Here is a 20,145-nt window from a genome sequence, read left to right on the forward strand (position 1 = left end):
TTTGCATTGTATTGTTATTGTTCTGTCACATGTTCTGTCCCCCTTTGTAATGTACAGCGCTGAGCGAACTATTGGCGCTTTATAAATACTGTATAATAATAATAATAATAAAGCCTCTGGAGGGCAAGTGGTTAAAGTGCTCAAACAAATTAGGTGCTTGTTAATCGCACACTGGTGCTCATGCACAAACGTGCTCCCCTTCCTTGAACCGCACTCACCAATACTTCATGACCCCTTAGTAAGTGGATCTAATGCGCTTTAGCCACCAGCTTTGTTTTTTCCTGGACATGCACTTCCCCTATAAAACTATGGCAATGGATGGCCTCCTCAGTCTCTCTTCCTGTGCTCCAGGGATATGTATGTAAGGGAACCAGAAATCAGCCTTTAAAAGTGTTATCACTTTATTTAAAAACATCTTAAAAGGGAATATTGCACTTACAGCAATGTGTGGCTTGTATAAACACACAAGCAAGAAAGTATAGACGTGTCCTGGACACTCCTGCATTCAGTGGACTGGAAGTGACGTAACGTGTTTTGTCACTGAGGTTGTCAAGAGCTGCTGCTCCTATTCATACTGAGGACTCATACTATGGGGTCATGGAGTATTGGTGAGTGCGTTCCAAGGAGGGGGAGCACGCGTGTCCATGAGCACCAGTGTATGAATAACCTGCACCTTATTTGTTTGAGCACTTTAACCACTTACCTTCCAGAGGATTCACCACCTTCCTGACCAGGCCATTTTTTGCATTACGGCGCTGCGTTACTTTTACTGACAATTGCGCAGTCATGCAATGCTGCACCCAAATGAAATTTACATACTTTTTTTTTCCCCTCACGAATTGAGCTTTCTTTCGGTGGTATTTGATTGCATGTGGGTTTATTTTTTGCGTTCTAAGCAAAGAAAGACCAACAATTTTGAGAAAAAAAACAATATTTTGGACTTTATGCTATTAAGCATGTTCAGTACAAAGATTCTTTAAAATATAGTTCGTCATAAATTTAGGTCAAAATGTTTTCTGCGACATGTCTTTGCTAAAAGAAATCCCAATACGTGTAAATTAATTGGTTTGCGTGAAAGTTATAGCATTAGGATAATGGAATTTTTTTTTCTACTAGTAATGGTGGCAATCAGCGACTTTTAGTGGGACTGCGGCAGACATTCTGACACTGGGGGGGGAACTAACTTGGTGTCACTGACACCCCGGTGACACCAATACAGTGATCGGTGCTAAAAAAAAAGCACTGTACTAATGACACTGGGCAGGAAGGGGTTAATGTGAGGAGCAATCAAAGGGTTAACTGTGTGCTGGAAGTGTTTTACTAGGGGGCGGGGGTGTTCTTCACTGTAAGAACACTGATCGGGATGGCTGTGCTGTGTACAGCCATCGCGAACTGTGTGCTCGAGCTGACAGGGAGCAAGATTGTTTGTAAACAAAACAATCTTCCTCCCTGTCGGAGATTATCGGCAATTACTGGGCGCCGGTGGGTAATTACCAGCTGAGATCCAGTGAGTGACATCCATGGCCGCGAATGGCGGCGCAGGTAGGGCGCACGTGCGCCCCCTACCCAGAACTACAAAATTACTTATACATACGTGATTTTGCGCACAGGTACCGCTCTGTAGCAGTATATCTGCTATAGGGCGGTCCTTAAGTGGTTAACACAGAGTTTTCATTGATCACTATAATAAATGGCCTTGTTCGTTATGAATTTTATCTATGAATTGTGATTATTTTGGATTTTAGGTGAATATACTTGGAGGAGGGATGTGGTTGTGCTTACATATAGTGTGCAGATTTGATTTTATGCTCCAGGATCAGAAGCTGTATTTTTCGCATAGTGTCACATTCATATATTAAATACTAGATTGCAGGGTGGATTTGATTTAAATCAAACTGATTTAAATCACGATTTAAATCACTAGTCAGTAAGGCTTGATTTAAATCCTAGTTTTCTACATAAAGACTAATTCTTGCTGGTATAACTTTAATATGCAAGTAGATGAAGATTTTTAGAATAACAACTTTTCATATTAGTTTTTTTATCCCCAGTTTAATAGGTTAATCATTCATATTTGGACAACTTTTCTGTCGTACTTAGGAAGGAGAAAAATAATCATTACCGCAATAACAACAATTTAAATAGATTTATTCAACTGAAACAATAACATTCCAGCATATGTTTGCTTAAACATCCATGTTTGTTAACTAATTTGGCTAAACAAAATATATATAATTTTAAGAAACTTAGACTGTCAGCCCCTTCCTCCTCACACTTAGTTTCTTTCTTCTTGTGCAGATCTATTCCACTCCAAACAATCAGAAAAATATTGTTTCTATTCTATTCACTGAACTTCTTGAAACTTAGCACTGAAGGGGTTGATTCTGTATTCATAGGTTTGTAGAAGTTAGGATGAAGGTCTTTTTCTTAACTCTGTTCATGTTATCACATTTTTGCTGTGAAGAAGAGGCATGTGATCTCCGCTGAGTCAAATTCAGTTTTGAGAACTGCAAAAGTAAACCGAGCATCTGTGATAATATCTTGTAGGCAGAGAAACTGCCCAATAATCTTACAAAAACCTCTGGAAGAGCATGACATTGTGAATGGATTCATGGAATTTATTTACCAAAAAAATTAAACATATACAGCCTTATTCTACATAATTAAAAAACTAATCTTTATTTCATGATGGAATAACCTTTGGATGGTAATATATTTTCCTCAAAAAACATTTTATTTAAAAAAAATCCGATTTAAATAAAAAAAATCCGATTTTTTTTTTTTTTTTTTTTTTTTTTTTTTTTTTTAAATCATTGATTTTTATCCACCTTGCTAGATTATAAGCTCTAACAAGCAGGGTCCTCTGTTTCCTCTTGTACCAAATTGTATTGTAACTGTTATGTTTACCTTCATTATGTAAAGCTCTGTGCAAACTGTTGGCGCTATATAAATCCTGTATAATAATAATTTAATTATTTTTGTAAAAGATTTTTGGTTTATGAGGGAGAAGTATTGTAGATCCACACTTAATATTTAATTTTTTTACATTTATGTCTCAGATCCTTGGAGATTACTCACATGGTTTTACATATATATATTTATCATTCTTTAAATATTTTTTTTGCACAAGATTAGCGGTTTACAATGGAGGTGTATTGTAGCACCACTCCTAATATATATTTTTTCACATTTTTGTCCCAGATTTAGGGGATAAAGGTGGTGTGTTTTCAGCTACACACAAAGAGCATTTATATATTTACCATAGTGTGGTAATTATTGTATTATAGTTCTCCTTTAAAGTGATATTTAAAGCAAATTGAAAAAAAAAATTATAATGACCTTTTCTGTGCAGTGGTTTTGCACAGAACAGGCCCCTCCCTCCTGCCAAGTGCCTCCACAGCAAGCAGCTTGCTATGGGGGCACCCGAGTAGGCTTGCTCCTGAGTTGCTGCCCCTTGTGTTTATTCACACCCACAGCCGTGGCTCAGCCCCATCCCTCCCTTTCCCCATTGACTTACTGGCTGCGATTGACAGCAGCGGGAGCCAGTGGGTGGGGGGAAAGAGTCCCTGGAGATCGCGATGGGGCTCAGGTAAGTATTGGGGGGGGGGGGGGGAGTGGGGGCTGCTACACACAGATGTTTTTTTTTTTTTTTACCTTCATGCATAAAAGGTAAAAAAAAAAAAAAACCTTGAGCCTTTACAACCACTTTAACTTTCAGGTAAATCGGAACACTATATAAGATCTTATTACCATACCCTGCGATATAGTGGTTACTAAGGTAGATCCTGCCTCAGAGATGACTCCGGTGATTACTTCTAGCACAGGGTCAGAGAAAGCATTTTTACAAGTGTTTTTATGTTTTTTACACCAGGGCATAAACGGATAAGTGAGAGTAACCTTGGAACACTAGCAAAGAAACAGAAGCGAACACCAAAGCGAATGAGTGCTTCTTTGAAAATTGAAAAGAATGGGATAGGTGAGCAGCTTGTCCTGGTTATTATGAAGTATTGCATTGATTAATGTGTAAACGTTTGCATATTCAGGTAGCAAAGAGAAATTCCAGTGTAATGGAACATCAGATAAACTGAAAAAAAGACCTGCTGAAATCTTCACATACTGCCAGTTATGACTTTTACCATACATAATACAGTGTACCTCGGTTTATGAATGCCTCAGTTAACATAATTTTCAGTTTACGAATAAAAATCCATTGAAAATAATGCCTCGGTTTACTAATTTTTTTCGCAATACGAAGTGTATGTTGGTGCTGATTTTTAAATGCAATTTCCGGCTTTTTTTTTTTTTTTTCTTCACTATGTCTCACAGGATTAGCTGTCACTTTCCCCGGAGTTAAAGGTAACATTGTTTCTTTTAACTTGAGCTGTAGTGAAGAAAAAAAAAAGCGGTAATTACATTAAAAAACCAGTACCATAGTAAATTAAAAAACCAGCGTGGGTTCCCCCCTCCCATCCATACCAAGCTGTTCGGGTCTGGTATGGATTTTGAGGGGAACTCCTGCGCCAAAATTAAAAAAAAAAAAAAAAAATGGTGTGGGGTCCCTTCCAAAATCCATACCAGACCCTTATCTGAACATGCAGCCCTGAAATGCCAGGCTGCATGGTCGGATAAGGGTCTGGTATCGATCTTGGTAGTATCGATCTTGGGGGGGACCCCCCACTATTTTTTTTTTTTTTTTTTTTTTTTTCGGCACAGGAGTTCCCCTGAAATTCCATACCAGACCCAAAGGGCTTAGTATGGATGGGAGGGGGGACCCCATGATGTTTTTTTTTTAATTGTCGGCAATTCTTTTACGTTCAGCTGTCAATGGGGAACCCCGCTGACAGCTGAAACATAAACACATGGTTTTCACTACTAAAATACCGCATGACTTGATAAAATAACTCATGCGGTATTTTAGTAGCGTTTACTTTTTTCTGACCTCCGGAACAGATTAATTGGTTTTCAATGCATTTCTATGGGAAATGGCGTTTTCGGTTTACAAATTTTTCGCTATACAAAAAGTCCTGCAGTACAAATTTAGTTCGTAACTCGAGGTATTACTGTACTTAGTCCTTGTAATTGGGTGTAAACTAATATGCTGCTTACAAAACTAGGAAAATGTCTCAGCCTGCCCACTCTACTACATCTGCTAACTGCATTACTTACACAGAGTACGTAGAGCAGAACAATGAGGGAAAGTTTTTTTTTTTTTGGTGTTGTTTTTTTTATTCTACTTGCATATAGACACACACAGCTGGATGGTTACATCCTGAGGAATGGCTACATGGTACCTTTTTTTTTTTTTTTGTTTCTCACTGTTAGAGGCATAGCATCAGGGCAAGGCTTTGTTTACCTGAAGTTTATTGGTTAGGTTATGCAGTAAGTTAGGTGCTGACAGTTCTTCTGTAACAATTCTTTTGTTACCGTGTTATAATCTAATTTTTTTTTGTTTTTTTTTAAAGGACAAAGTAGTGACAGTGAAGACCTTTCTGCACTGGATAGCTCAAGTAAATGTGCTGCAGTTAAACTTACCAACGTCCCTAAGCCTCAGAAGATCGCAAGGTCGCCAGCTAGAATCTCATCACCTCATATAAAAGACATTGAAAAAGATAAACATCGAGAGAAACACCAGCACTCATCCCCAAGGACATACAAATGGACATTTCAAATCAGTAAGGCATCCATTTAATACGGAAAAATAATGCAAAGGCTAACTTCACTTGATTTACCGTATTTTCCGGAGTATAAGGTGACTGGGTGTATAAGACGACCCCCTAATTTTCCAGTTAAAACATAGGTTTTGGGCTATAGTCGCTGTATAAGACTACCCCCCTTCCGAGGCAACACCATTTAAAAACATCAGATTTTTTAATTGAAATGGTTATGACTTACCGGTACTTAAAATCCTTCAAAATCCTCATGTTCATCCTCTGATATCATAAGTTCATGAATGACATCTTGTGCTACATTTGTAAGACAGTCATCATATGAATCAAATTCCAAATCAGATGGTTACGGCTGGATGTGCGGTAATACGGTAGCTTCGGCTACATACACTATACAGTATATATACAGACCGCTGGATGTGCAGTAATGTACATACAGTATACCGCGTTGAGCCAAGCTGGCTCAAAACAAATGTCCCTATGACAGATTAATCTGTCAGCCCGCTGGATGTGCGGTATATACAGTATACTGAGCCAAGCTGTTTCAAAACGTACCGGTACGTCCCTACTGTAATCAGCCCACTGGATGCGTGTATGTACAGTAGCTGCGGCTACATACAGTATACACTGGGCCAATCATGGCGAGCGATGTATTCTACTAATGAATACAAAGCCTGCTCGGATTGGCTGAGGTTGTGACATCATCAGCCCACCTCTCTGACTCCGCCAATCCAAGCAGGCTTTGTATTCATTAGTAGAATACATCACTCGCCATGATTGGCCCAGTGTATACTGTATATAGCCGCAGCTACCGTACATACACGCATCCAGCGGGCTGATTACAGTAGGGACGTACCGGTACGTTTTGAAACCGCTTGGCTCAGCGCAGTATACTGTTTATACCGCACATCCAGCGGGCTGACAGATTAATCTGTCATAGGGACATTTGTTTTGAGCCAGCTTGGCTCAGCGCGGTATACTGTATGTACAGTATTACCACACATCCAGCCAGCTTGACCCAAACAAACTCAAGGTTCACATTTTATAAGACGACCCCCAATTTTTGTGGTATATTTTTAAGTATAAAAAGTAGTCTTAAACGCCAGAAAATACTGTACATTTTATGTTTGACACTGGAGAGTTGAGCGCCTGCTGGCTTCTGTGTCTCAGACACTCCAGTGTTGAGATTGCCTCACAGTACTTTGTGTGACCGTTCCCTCTGACAAGGTCATCATGGAGTCCACTGAGTTTGTGTAGCACTGTGATTTGACTTTGTAATGTCTGTCAAAGTTGGGCAGAATTTATCATTCTGATGGAATATGCCTCTGTTGCTGTCTTCGATGCAGTGTGGAATACTCTTAGAACCTAAATATCAGTTTAGTGGGAAGTTTTCCTTGAACCATTTATATAAACGGCCGGACGGGAGCAGTGCAGGAGCTGATGGCAGTTTATAAACGGCCTCCCGCTTCCTTGCCTGTGCGCTCTCCCTGGGCTGTACGGGACCTCTGTGTGAGGTCCCGATCATGTGATCACTGATTGGCCAATCAGTGATCACATGAATAGTAGTAAGCAAGATGTCACTTCTGACATCATTGCTTACTACTAGTGAAATCTGTGAATGGTCACAGAGGTCACATGGTACAAGGCTATTCACAACAGCCTTGTACCATGTGACCAATCACAGCTCACACAGCATTTCTCAATGGCTGAGAGAATGCAGCCAGAGAGAAATAGAAATGATTGCTGTTACAGCCTTTATGGGTGTAAAAGCAATAAGTGTTAAAAAAAAATAACCCCCCCCCACAAGTTGTACAGTGTCACTATGGGGACACTGTACTGCTAGGGTGACAGTATGTTAAAAAAAAAACATAAATAATATAAAAATGTGAAAAAATTTTTTTAAAAAATTTTTGGTTATAAACTAATTTGGGTTATTATTATTATTTTTTTTTTTTTACTAAAAAGATAGATGAATACATTTTGGCCAAGATTTATGCAGAAAGATTATTTATTTGCAAAGTTTTAAACACTTTTTGAAAAAAAAAAAAAAATGTTTGGACTTTTTCAATTGTAGCAAAAAAATAAAAATCCCAGTGGCGAATAAATTCCACCAAAATAAAGTTTTAGCTGTCAAAAAAAAAAGCAAAAAAATGTATATGGGTACAGTGTTGCATGACTGCGCAATTGTCATTCAAAGTGTGATAGCGCTGAAAGCTGAAAATTGGCCTGGACAGGAAGGGGGTAAAAGTGTCCGGACTTGAAGTGGTTAAGTAAAAGCCAGTTAAAAGGCAATCTATGGTCACATCATACACTTTGTAGCATCACTATTGTAATAGTACAAACAATAGTTATTTTTGACAATCCAGTATACAGGTGAAACTCAAAAAATTAGATTATCGTACAAAAGTTCATTTATTTCAGTAATGCAGCTTAAAAGGTGAAACTAATATATGAGATAGACTCATTACATGCAAAGCAAGATAGTTCAAGCCGTGATTTGTCATAATTGTGATGATTATGGCTTACAGCTCCTGAAAACCCCAAATCCACAATCTCAGAAAATTAGAATATTACATGCAATCAGTAAAACAAGGATTGTACATAGAACAATATCTGACTTCTGAAAAGTATTAGAATGCATATGTACTCAGTACTTGGTTTGGGCCCCTTTTGCAGCAATTACTGCCTCAATGCGGCGTGGCATGGAAGCTATCAGCCTGTGGCACTGCTGAGGTGTTATGGAAGACCAGGATGCTTCAATAGCGGCCTTCAGCTCTTCTGCATTGTTCGGTCTCATGTCTCTCATCTTTCTCTTGGCAATGCCCCATAGATTCTCTATGGGGTTCAGGTCAGGCAAGTTTGCTGGCCAATCAAGTACAGTAATCCCACGGTCATTGAACTAGGTTTTGGTGCTTTTGGCAGTGTGGGCAGGTGCCAAGTCCTGCTGCAAAATGAAGTCCGCATCCCCATAAAGCTCGTCTGCGGAAGGAAGCATGAAGTGCTCCAAAATCTCCTGGTAGACGGCTGCGTTGACCCTGGACTTAATGAAGCACAGTGGACCAACACCAGCAGATGACATGGCTCCCCAAATCAACACAGACTGTGGAAACTTCACACTGGACTTCAAGCATCTTGCAGTGTGTGCCTCTCCATTCTTCCTCCATACTCTGGGTCCTTGGTTTCCAAATGAGATGCAAAAGTTGCTCTCATCAGTAAAGAGGACTTTGGACCACTGAGCAACAGACCAGGTCTGTTTTTCTTTAGCCCAGGTAAGGCGCTTCTGACGTTGTTTGTTCAGGAGTGGCTTGACAAGAGGAATATGACATTTGAAGCCCATGTCCAGGATCCGTCTGTGTGTGGTGGCTCTTGATGCACTGACTCCAGCCTCAGTCCACTCCTTGTGAAAGTCCCCAACACTTTTGAATGGCCTTTTCCTGACAATCCTCTCCAGGCTGCTGACCGCAGCTTGTGCACCTTTTTCTTCCACACTTTTCCTTTCCACATAACTTTCTATTAATGTGCTTTGATACAGCACTTTGGGAACATCCAACTTCTTTTGCAATTACCTTTTGAGGCTTTCCCACCTTATGGAGGGTGTCAATGATGGTTTTCTGCACAACTGTCAGGTCAGCAGTCTTTCCCATGATTGTGATTCCTACTGAACCAGACTGGCTTAATTAGCTGATTAGAGTGGGACACTTTGAGCCTAGAATATTGCACCTTTCACAATATTCTAATTTTCTGAGATTGTGGATTTGGGGTTTTCATGAGCTGTAAGCCATAATCATCACAATTATGACAAATCACGGCTTGAACTATCTTGCTTTGCATGTAATGAGTCTATCTCATATATTCGTTTCTCCTTTCAAGTTGCATTACTGAAATAAATGAACTTTTGAACGAGATTCTAATTTTTCGAGTTTCACCTGTAAGCTTACTTGAAAATGATCCTTTCATGCTGTGAGCAATGCCTGTTTGCTGACCATTTGCTTCTTTTCATAACTTCCTGGATTCCCTGCATGCTTTGCAGTTTCTTCTCTGCTGTTTACTTTCAATTTCTAAGGACTACATATCCCACTGTACGGGGGTGTGGAAATTAAAAAAAAAAAAAAAAAACTACTTATCCAGGGACTAAATCGGTGTCCCAATCTACTTGTCCCTCACGACAATCTACTTGTCCCTCATGACAATCTACTTGCCCTAATCAAAAAACATAAATTTTATCCAAAACTGTATTTTAATCTACTTTAAGTAATGTCTGGGGCTTTTAAAAAGAAAAGTGGCTTTATAGCGACTTAAATGTTTAATAATTTTACCATTGCGCGGGGGAGAGGCTGACACTGTGATCTGTGTGGAAGCAATCGGGCCGATTGCTTCCACCTGACAGGTGAGCCTTGCTGCTTGCCCGCTACAAGGCTAAAGGCAAAAAAAAAAAAACTGCCTGTCACCCGGAACTGCATGTCCCAGGCGTCGGACGATAGGAATTGAACATCCCTGCCACTGTACCTCACTGCCTGCTAGCAGCACCTCTGGAGTTCAGAGAGATTCTGTTGAAATATGTGTTTTTTCTAGAAAGGGCAAAATATCCAAATGTGTAATGATAACATTTTTCTGACATCATGTACTTTCCCCCAAAACTCATGATTTGAGTTACTCTTCCAAGTGGCCCTTTAATATTGTGAGTATATAGGGAAGGTCACACTGAATGGATTATCATTTATATGAAAACAATTCGTCAGTAAAGTAATATGAGAGCTAACTTTGTGGTCTTCCTTTTAACCACTTGCCCTCCTGAGGCCATTTTTTGCATTACGGCGCTGCTTTACTTTAACTGACAGCTGCGCAGTCATGCAACGCTGCACCCAAATGAAATTTACGGGGGGGTTTTCCCACGAATTGAGCTTTCTTTTGGTGGTATTTGATTGCCTGTGCATTTTTTATTTTTTGCACTATAACAAAAAAAAAATACCGATAACTTTGAGAAAAAAAAATATATTTTTGACTTTTTGCTATTAAACCTGTCCAGTAAAAAAAATAAAATTTCGTCATAAATTTAGGCGAAAATGTATTCTGCTACATGTCTTTGCTAAAAGAAATCCCAATACATGTAAGTTGGTTTATGTGAATGTTGTAGCGTTTACAAATGGCGGTATAGATACTGGAATTTTTTTTTATTTTTTTTACTAGTAATGGTGGCGATCAGTGACTTACAGCAGGACTGCGGTGGACATTTTGACACTGGGGGAAACTGTCTTGCTGTCACTGACATCTCTAGTGACACCAATACAGTGATCAGTGCTACAAAAAAATCACTGACACTGTACTAATGGCACTGAGCAGGAAGGGGTTAACATGAGGGGTGATCAAAGGGTTAACTGTGTGTAGGGATTGTTTTTTTTTAGGGGGCTGTGTCAGTGTGCTTCACTTTAAGCACACTGCTTTGGATGGCTTTGCTGTGCACAGCCATCCAAAGCAGTGTAAACAAAACAGTCCTCCTCCCTGTCGGAGATGTTTGGTAATCGCCAGGTGATGGCAGGTAATGACCTGCCGGGACCCGGTGATTGACGGCTGTAAATGTTGACGCAGGTAGGGCATGCACGCCCCCTATCCGGAAATAGAAAATCATGTGTACATACGTGATTTTGCGCACCCATGCCGCCCTGTTGCTGTATTTCTGCTATAGGGCAGTCAGGAAGCGGTTAATGTAGCATGCTGCCAAGCAGTCATCCTTGTGCATTCTAATTTTCTTGATGAACCACTAACCTGGAACACGTACATAATTTGGACACTTGATAGGCACATGTTTGTTCCATAAACAAGTCGGAAAAAAGTGGCCATCAAGTTTTTGTCTCGGTTCCTTTAAAGCTCCTCTGATCGCTTTGATTTTAATAATCTCATTAAATGTAAAGTTCATTCCATAACATGTAACTACTTCAAATGGAGTTTAATCAGGTTGCATGAAGAATTATACAACATGCTCAGAATTATAACAATGACCTGAATCTGCTCAAATAAATAATCCTGTTAATAAAAACATGCATTTATGTCAAAAGTCTCAGAGTAATAGGGATCCGTTTCCTTAAAGTGATTGCAAAGGTACAAAGGTTTTATTTTTGTTTGTGTTATTTTTAAATAACAAACATATTATACTTACCTGCTCTGTGCAGTGATTTTGCACAGAGCAGCTTTGATCCTGCTCTTCTTGTGTTCCCCCCACTGGCTCCTCCCACCTGCTGCTTGCTTTGGGGGCACTTGTGCGTTTTGTCTCCCGAGCTCACTCCTTCTGCACTGGTTGTGATTGACAGCAGTGGGGGTCAATGGCTCCTGGTGTTGTGTCTCAGACAGTGAGAAGACAGAGACCCGGGAGAGCCTCTACTCTCATGCACATCGCTGGATCAAGATCAGGCTCAGGTAAGTGTTGAGGGGGGAGCTGCACTCTGAAGGTTTTATTTATCTTCATGCATAGAATGCATAAATGTAAAAGCCTTCAGAACCTCTTTAAATCACTTGCTGCTGTGCAATTTTGATGCACTTTTAGACCTACATTGTGACTATTCTGCAACTCATCCCAGGCTGATTTATAATTTGGATTCAACTCTTTTTTATAGACAATGCCTAGTAATAAGTAAAAGGATTAAGATCACGCCATGAAGAAATCGGGGCATCTAGACAAGTAGCATCAAGCTCAAAGTATTGGAGTGCATTATCAATGACATAGGGTTCTCTATGAATGCATATTTATTGGCATGCCACTGGTAATGAGGTGTCTAACTATCCATTATTATATACTGCTTTATTTCATGCTCAGTTTGACATTGTAGTGAGGGCTTACAGTATATGCAAAGCTTTGCTTTGTTGAGGTTCTGTGATGCAGTATTTCACTGGGAATGTCGTTTAAACTGATTGATTGGTTGAGTAATTGTAATTGCATAAGAGAGGATTTCGGTATATTTGTGTAGAATTTACATTTGTTTTATGAACAAATTGACGCATGTAAGTTGCTAGGCTGGGTGGACTTTAAAGTGAATCTGTAGCCATGCTTCGGATATTTTATACTTTGATCTTTGGTAGCTGCAGGCACTGTGGAGCAGTTAATCCTGAAATTTTACAGCATAAGCTCTGATATTCCACAAATGTACCATAACATATTTGTATTTTTGTCCCAACAGATGAATTAGAGAATATGTCTGGCACAGAGAGGATAGGCTTCCTCCAAGACAAATTACAAGAAATCAGAAAATACTATATGTCTTTAAAGTCTGAAGTAGCCACAATAGATAGACGACGGAAACGGTTAAAAAAGAAAGACCGCGAAGGTGAGATTTTCATTTTATTTAATCTTTCTCGGTAAATATTTTGATACCTTAACCCCCCCACCACCACCATTCTATTCAGCCCATGTCCGCTTTTAGTGCTTTTATTGTTTTGTAGTTAAATTTAAGTAAATCTATTACATACTGTATGAAGGTTTTTTGTGCAGATATTTTGGTGTTTCTTATCCTTGTCTTTTCTTGTTAATGGTATACTTTAGATTGATTGATCGATAGAGAGAGAGTGTTTTTTATTTTAAAATGTAGAAGGCTTTTTAGGCCTTAGTGTTTTGTTTCTAGGAAATATTGGTACCCTTCCCACGTAGAATAATTTTTCTTTAACCATGTGCTGATCGAGTTACATTTAGAAGTCGCAGCATCTGGTTAATATCAGGGTCATGGCTGCGGCTCTCCTCCTGGAAGCTGGGGATGGCTTCCCGTGGAGAAGATGGTGGAACGTCCGTTCCCTGCTCTCCTCTTTGACAAAGCTAGAAGTGAGGAGGTTTTTGTCATTTCTGTTTCAGAGCTCTCATTCTCTGACTGTTACAGCCAGGAAAGCATCTGATCAAGCATGATCTGTGTTTGATCAGCTGCTTTGAAGGGCAGGGGAGACATCGAGATCTAACAGAGCATCCACATTTAATACAGCAAAAAGTTTTGATGTTTGTGAAAAGTTTAAAAGTTGCTCTGAACAACTTTTAAACATGAACAAAACATATCCTTCTATAATGTGTACTTCAGTCCAAAGCACTTAGTGTGATTTCTGCCTGCTCTCTCTTCCTTCTGCTATCTGTACAAGTCCCTTCTGACAGTTCTTGTTGACACCACAGAATCCTGGAGAGAGCACTCATGATCCCTTCCAGCACAGAGAAGGTGATTGACTGCCTCAGTTCTGCATGATTTGTTAGGAGATCTTTAGGGGGGGGGGGGGGGTTCTGTTCCCTCTACTCCGGTCTTTGATTACAATCAGCCCCTCTAGCTGTGCAGTGTGTGACATCAGATCCCCATCCCCTGCCACCTGGAGCTGAGACGTAGCCTTTGATCTGTGTGTTTTGAACAGTTGTAGAGGGGAAAGGGCTGCAGAAAATCAGGTACAACTTATGTAGGAGGATTTGGTAATCTTTGTGCATCACCTGAGGCCAGTCACTTTAGTGGATACAGCCATTTTAAGACAAGGACCCATGTTTATATAATGTGCAGTACATTGCATACTCCATACAGCTCCATCAAAATGCTGTACTCCGTTTTAAATTTTATAATCCAAGTTATTACTATTTTGTCATATCAATGGACAGAAGGCATACCTATCACTGCGATCCTCGTAACAAAGGTCTTTAATAAACGGATACACCTTTACTAGTACAAAAATATTGCCACATTTATTAATTTGACTAGAGTAAAATATTGAAGATTTGTCTGTAGATAATACCAATTTCTTCTGCAGTTTTCATTGTGCAGGGAATTTACCAAAACTTGAGAAGACAATGTAGAACCTGTAGTGTGTAGTGGGCAATACAACTCACCAAACACAACTTGTTCATATGAATGTTACATAGTTAGGTTGGCTGAAAAAAGACAAAAGTCCATCCAGTTCAACTATTAAAAAGAAAGTTATAATCCTATACTCACAGTTGATCCAGAGGAAGGCAAAAATCCCAGCAAAGCATGATTCAATTTGCTCCTGCAGGGGAAAAAAAATCCTTCCTGATCCCCCGAGAGGCAATCTGATATTCCCTGGATCAACATTACCTATAAATGTTAGTATCCAGGTATATTCTGTGTATCTAAGAAAGAATCCAGGACTTTTTTAAAGCAATCCACTGAGCTGGCCAGAACCAACTCTTGAGGGAGTCTATTACACATTTTCACAGCTCTCACTATGAAGAAACCTTTCCGTGTTTGGAGATTACATTTCTTTTCCTCCAGATGTAAAGAGTGCCCCCGTGTCCTCTGTGATGACCTCAGGTTGAATAGCTGTACACCAGGGGCAGACTGACAACTTATGGGGCCCCCGGGCAATAGGGGATCATGGGGCCCCTGTGTCCTTGCCCACACTCAAAGCACACCCATGAAAGGTACCAGGGTCATTTCATGGGGCCCCCTACTGACCCCGGGCCCAAGGCAGTGCCCGAATGGTCAGTCCGCCCCTGCTCTACACCGAGTTCCCTATATGAACCACTGATGTATTTACACATGTTGATTGATCATATCCCCCCTTTATCTCCTCTTCTCCAATGTGGCCAGGCTGCAACCATGTGTACTGCATGTGGGATTCTAGGGGTCAACACAGGTGCTGAGGAAGCATCACAGCACCACCTTACTGCCTGTCAAATGCCCACTGAAAAGTGATTACACTTCAGAGGGCAGAGCTCATGTAAACTACGCTTTGAAAATGAAAGGTAGAAGCTGTATGGTTGCCATGCCCAGCTGCTCTGGATTCTTGCTGCTCCAGTAAATTCTCCACTCTGTCATGTTGGTAACAAATACATTTAATGACAAAGGAAACTAAGACAATCTGTTGCAATAATCTAGGCATGAAAAAGCAAATCAAGTTGTATGGTATTTTTACATAGTTTTTTTCCAAAGCCATTTTTCATATAAGTTCACACAAAGTTTAAAATTTGTTTCTGTGTATTTTAGTGGAAACCTAAGCAACTGTGTTTTTTCTCTTTACAGTTTCCAACACAGGAGCATCAATGTCTTCAGCATCTTCAGAAACCGGAATGAGCCCTTCCTCGTCTTCTCCCCCACAAAACACGCTTGCTTTAGAGTGCAGGTGATATACGACCTCACCTTCCTCTCTCAGCAATCGCTGCCATGGACACTTATCCCCTCTCCCCTTTAATCCCACCACGCAAAGCACTCATCTGGTCTGACATTGCCAAGAATTTTTCTTTCCAAATTTCCTCTGCTGGATTGCATTTTTTTTCTTCCATTTCATTTTTTTTTTATTCTTATTAAATCAAATATTTAATTAGGAATAGGAGACTAGCATTCGGTATGCCACAATGGCTTCTTGACAAATGTCTGAATAAAAAATTCAGGAGCCCCTATATAATATCTCCTTCTCTGGCCCGGTACAAGAAAACATGCAAGTGCATAAAACCAATGACCGTGCTCTTTAAAAAGAAGAAAAAGTCAATAAATTACAACAGTGGCTGCACTTTTTTTTTTTAACAGCTGCTGGGATGTCCTAGTGTTTGTTTTTGAAAGCACTTGCAATATATAGAAAAACTGCCAAAGTTCAATGTGTTCAGCAGAGTGCCCAGTTTTAAAGCTGTACTCAAGACAAAATAAATTGTGAAAGGGAATGTAGTGGACTGAAAACTACATTTAAAAAAATAGTCTTCCACTTTTTTTACAAGAATTTAGAGCACAGAATTATGCAACTATTTTAAATGTTTATTAATGTTTACAGTGGAATTGTGAATAGGTTTTCAGTGAACTATATTATCCCTTTGCAAATATATTTTGTCTTTTTCTATGTAATTTCAGAGTTTTTATTTTGTTACAAAAAAGACAAAAAGAAAATATATGACAACAGCGAACTTATTTAACAAGATTTCTAAAGCTGAAATTTTTTTTGTGTAAAATAAGGTATTATCTTGCAACTTGTTAAATATATTTATTCAGACATTGGATGTTGTATTTTTATGTATTTTTTAAAATATTAATAAAATTAAAAAAAAATAAGAGAAGGGTCTAGCTTAGTTCTCTTTTCCAATACAAACGTAGCTCTTAAACACAATCTTCTCTGCTCAGCTCTACAACATTGTAAAAAATGTTAGTTTTTTTTTTTTTTTTGTCATTTGGCAGTTTTCTCCATTTTATCTTCTATTTTTTAATGCATTATGTAGCTCATTTTTTTTTTCCTCGGTTTAATATACTGCCGAATTATATTTTTTCTCTAACTATTGAGGAAAGGATTATCTCCAGTTGTTGAGATTCAGCATTACAGTAAGAGACTGTGGGTCATTCCATAGACTAAGACATATTGTAAATAGATTTTCCTGATGCCTGTATTTAAAGAGTTTTTGCATATACATTATGTACAAAAGTGATTTTTTTAATCAATTTTTTATTCATATTTGTACATTAAAAGGGTTTTTAACCCCTTTTCTTCTGTGTTTAATATACTGTAGAATAATGTAGATTCTCTCTTTAGACCAGTGTTTCTCAAATTCCTCCTTGAGATACCTGAATAGGTCATATATTGGGGGAGCCAGCTAAATACATACATTTTAGATTTATGATCAATGTAAATGCATTTGGCATCACATCAAAGATGAGTACTTTTTTGTTTCTTCTTTTCTACTTTTTATCTGTTTCATCAGTCTTGGGACTAAACCGCAAGGGAATTTTAGTTTTTCTACCCATGTGACCAAGGATTGTTTGTGACCACCAAACACAGTGACATTGGGATTCTATGGAATGAGCTACAAAACAGGGTGTTTCCACAAAAGCAAGTTTTAGATCCTTGTGTTGAGGTTTCTAAGGCTTCCACGTGCCCAACCAAAAGCTTTGTAATAAGTAACAATGAAATGTGGCTTGCTAAAAAGCTTTTACAGATCATTGCAAACTGTTGCACAATTTGCAGTTTTTTCTGCAGGATATAACATTCATTGCCTCTTGGTATAAATTGTGTGGTTGGTCACAAGACACTGGCAGCAATTCTTCGTTGCGCAGTAATGTGATTAATCATGCAAGCAGCAGAGCACTACCCCAAGGCAAATGTATCCACTATGGGTGAAGTTGGGTGGGGATCATTAGTAGTCTAGAACTCCATGAGGGGACTCCTCGTCGAGTAATGGTGACAATTAAGTCTTGGCTTTTCCACTGAGCTTTCTTTTGTTACTAGCTATAGTGAATTCCTCAATTATCCTGATCAGGATTCCACTGGAGGAAAATAAAAGCAGGGTATATATGTTGAGTTTTTTTATTCAACCAGTGGGTTGAACAAAGTAAAAACTCACAAATCCTAAATCCACACAAGTGATGTGAATGTAGGGATCTCTCTCCCTGTATTGCGTCAGAATACACAGATCAGCGCTATGAGCCATTGGTTGCAGGGGGCTGATCAAATGCTGTTTTTCCAGTAGGACTGTTTGACAGAAGTTGGTCTAACACCCATCTTCTGTTGGACAGAGAGGGGTACACAAGGGCCACAATTTAGCAGGTTCCTGGTGAGCCAGCCAAATTTCAGTATGTGTATACCCAGCTTAAGTGTTTGCCACTTGCATTGTTTAGTGGCTTGTAAGTAAATATGGAGAATTCACTACAGAGGGTGACACTGAACATTCAGGGGGCCATTACGTCTAGTACACTATTAGTATAATGCATGTGTTGTAACATGCTGTTTTGTGTGTTGAGGTACACTGTGTTATGACAGTCTATTTCCTTTGAATGGGCCTCAATACAGGAAAATCACTCTAGCAGATTGGTTTATGTTTTGTTTTTAATCGCCACAAACAGCATCTCACATCTGCTGTGTGCGCCGTAACGCAAATGCATGGTGTATGTGTATTGGCTGTCTGTTCATAGTAAATGAATGGTGGTACAGTGCACAGTTCCGCACGTGTTACTGCTGTGCAGTATGGGTGAACAAGCCCTCAGCTAAAAACTTCATACAGCCGTGTGCTGAGGTCGTTGCCTTAATTTAAATAGCTGATATATGATTAAGTCCCAGTTCACATATATGTGAATTCGAATGTGTTTGAAACGCTCCGAATCGTATGCCATGTGAATCAAAAGGGTTTACTGTGGAGCCTGCTCACATATACGCGGGCTGACCACAGTGCGATTTTTGTAGAAGAGTCCTGTGCCGTTTTCAGTCCGTTTCAGGTGCGATTTCCAATGTCATACACTTAACAATTCTCACTGGAATCACACCTGAACCGCTGAAAAAATCGAACCAGACTCTTTGAAAAAAAAAGTTTGAGCATGGGTTCACATATGTGTGGGGCAGATTTGCAGTGCAATGTTTTTATTTGTTTTTTTCATTTTATAAAGGGTTGCTTGGCAGATGTTGTGGCACCCCATGCACTTGGTCTGAGTGTGCTGTGCAGCTCAGTACACATGCAGGTTATCTCTTCTTTGTGGCCTAAGTATGGAATATTCAGGCCAAGGCTGCTTATTTACTCATTACCATGGTAGGTCCTGACAGCAAAGTGGCTCAACTGGAACATCACCCTAACACACACTGTGTCCATCTCGCCTTGTTCCATCCGAATGGAAACGTTGCCCTGCTTTGATTGTGGTCACACGTGTCTTGTAGCTCACTGCATAGAGTGCATAGAGCCACAGTTGATCTTTTCCGTGTGCAACTGTGGGTAGTTTTTGCTTACCCAACTAAAAATGACCTGTAGTTTTGCCCCTGAAACTAGTTTTTGGCTGAATTGTACAGAGAACAGAAACAACTCTGGCTTGTACACGAGGAAACTGTTCACAAGAGCTAATAATTTAAGCTGAATTCTAGCAATGGGTTGAATTTACTGAAGAACTGTTTTTTTGTTTTTTTTCACTCATTTTGCTGCATTGTGAATTTGTGAGTTTCTTTCCAGCACAGATAATATAACCTCTCCGCTGCCAGGGGGGTTATCCAGAAAGTACTCCTGTAATATGCACTTTTTTCTGTCTTTCTTAAACAACGAAGATGTGTGTATGTAAACAGCGCTCATTGAAAGAGCATCAATAAAGGCCATGGTTTAAACTTGGGCATTTTATGCTGCTTTATTACACAACGCCTTGCCTGACAAAGCTGCATTTGTTAACACTGAACTCCACTTTTTATTTGTTTATTTTTTTTAAATAAGTCACGGATTCTCTTTTGGATTCCCCAATGGGAATGTATAGAGAAAAGCACTCCAGAAGGAGGAAAATTTAAGTCCACAGACAAAGATCTCTAGGGTAAAATAACAATTGTACACTACTGCAATACGTGAAATTTTTTCTGCATGCGTTTTGTTTTTGCTTTATCCCTTTACAAATACAGAGAATTATCTGTTCTGCCAGAAATCTAGTCAGCTTTTTAAGCAGGCAACACTGCCTGTGCTGCAATTAAATTCCAAGCAGTGTTGTCATCCCTGCCTAGTTTTCCTATGGTAAACTAGATAACATTTGCCCACTCTCCCTATCTCAGTATGAGGACTGATTTGCCTCAGAATCAACAG

General features: G+C 39.4%; 1 protein-coding gene across 1 annotated transcript in view; it reads left to right on the plus strand.

The window, feature by feature from the left end:
* Positions 1 to 19,685, plus strand: part of ARID4A (AT-rich interaction domain 4A) — a 145,618-nt gene extending 125,933 nt beyond the window's left edge. Inside the window, exons 22-25 of the mRNA XM_089661127.1 lie at positions 3,872 to 3,976; positions 5,463 to 5,672; positions 12,836 to 12,982; positions 15,653 to 19,685. Coding sequence (XP_089517253.1) covers positions 3,872 to 3,976; positions 5,463 to 5,672; positions 12,836 to 12,982; positions 15,653 to 15,756 — 566 coding nt within the window. The 3' untranslated portion in view covers positions 15,757 to 19,685. The remainder of the gene's footprint in view (positions 1 to 3,871; positions 3,977 to 5,462; positions 5,673 to 12,835; positions 12,983 to 15,652) is intronic.
* The last annotated feature ends 460 nt before the right edge of the window (positions 19,686 to 20,145 follow it).

The sequence above is a fragment of the Staurois parvus genome, unplaced genomic scaffold, assembly GCF_062004578.1.
Source record: "Staurois parvus isolate SC_StPar_1 unplaced genomic scaffold, SC_StPar_1.0 ptg001316l, whole genome shotgun sequence".
NCBI classification, from domain to species: domain Eukaryota; kingdom Metazoa; phylum Chordata; class Amphibia; order Anura; family Ranidae; genus Staurois; species Staurois parvus.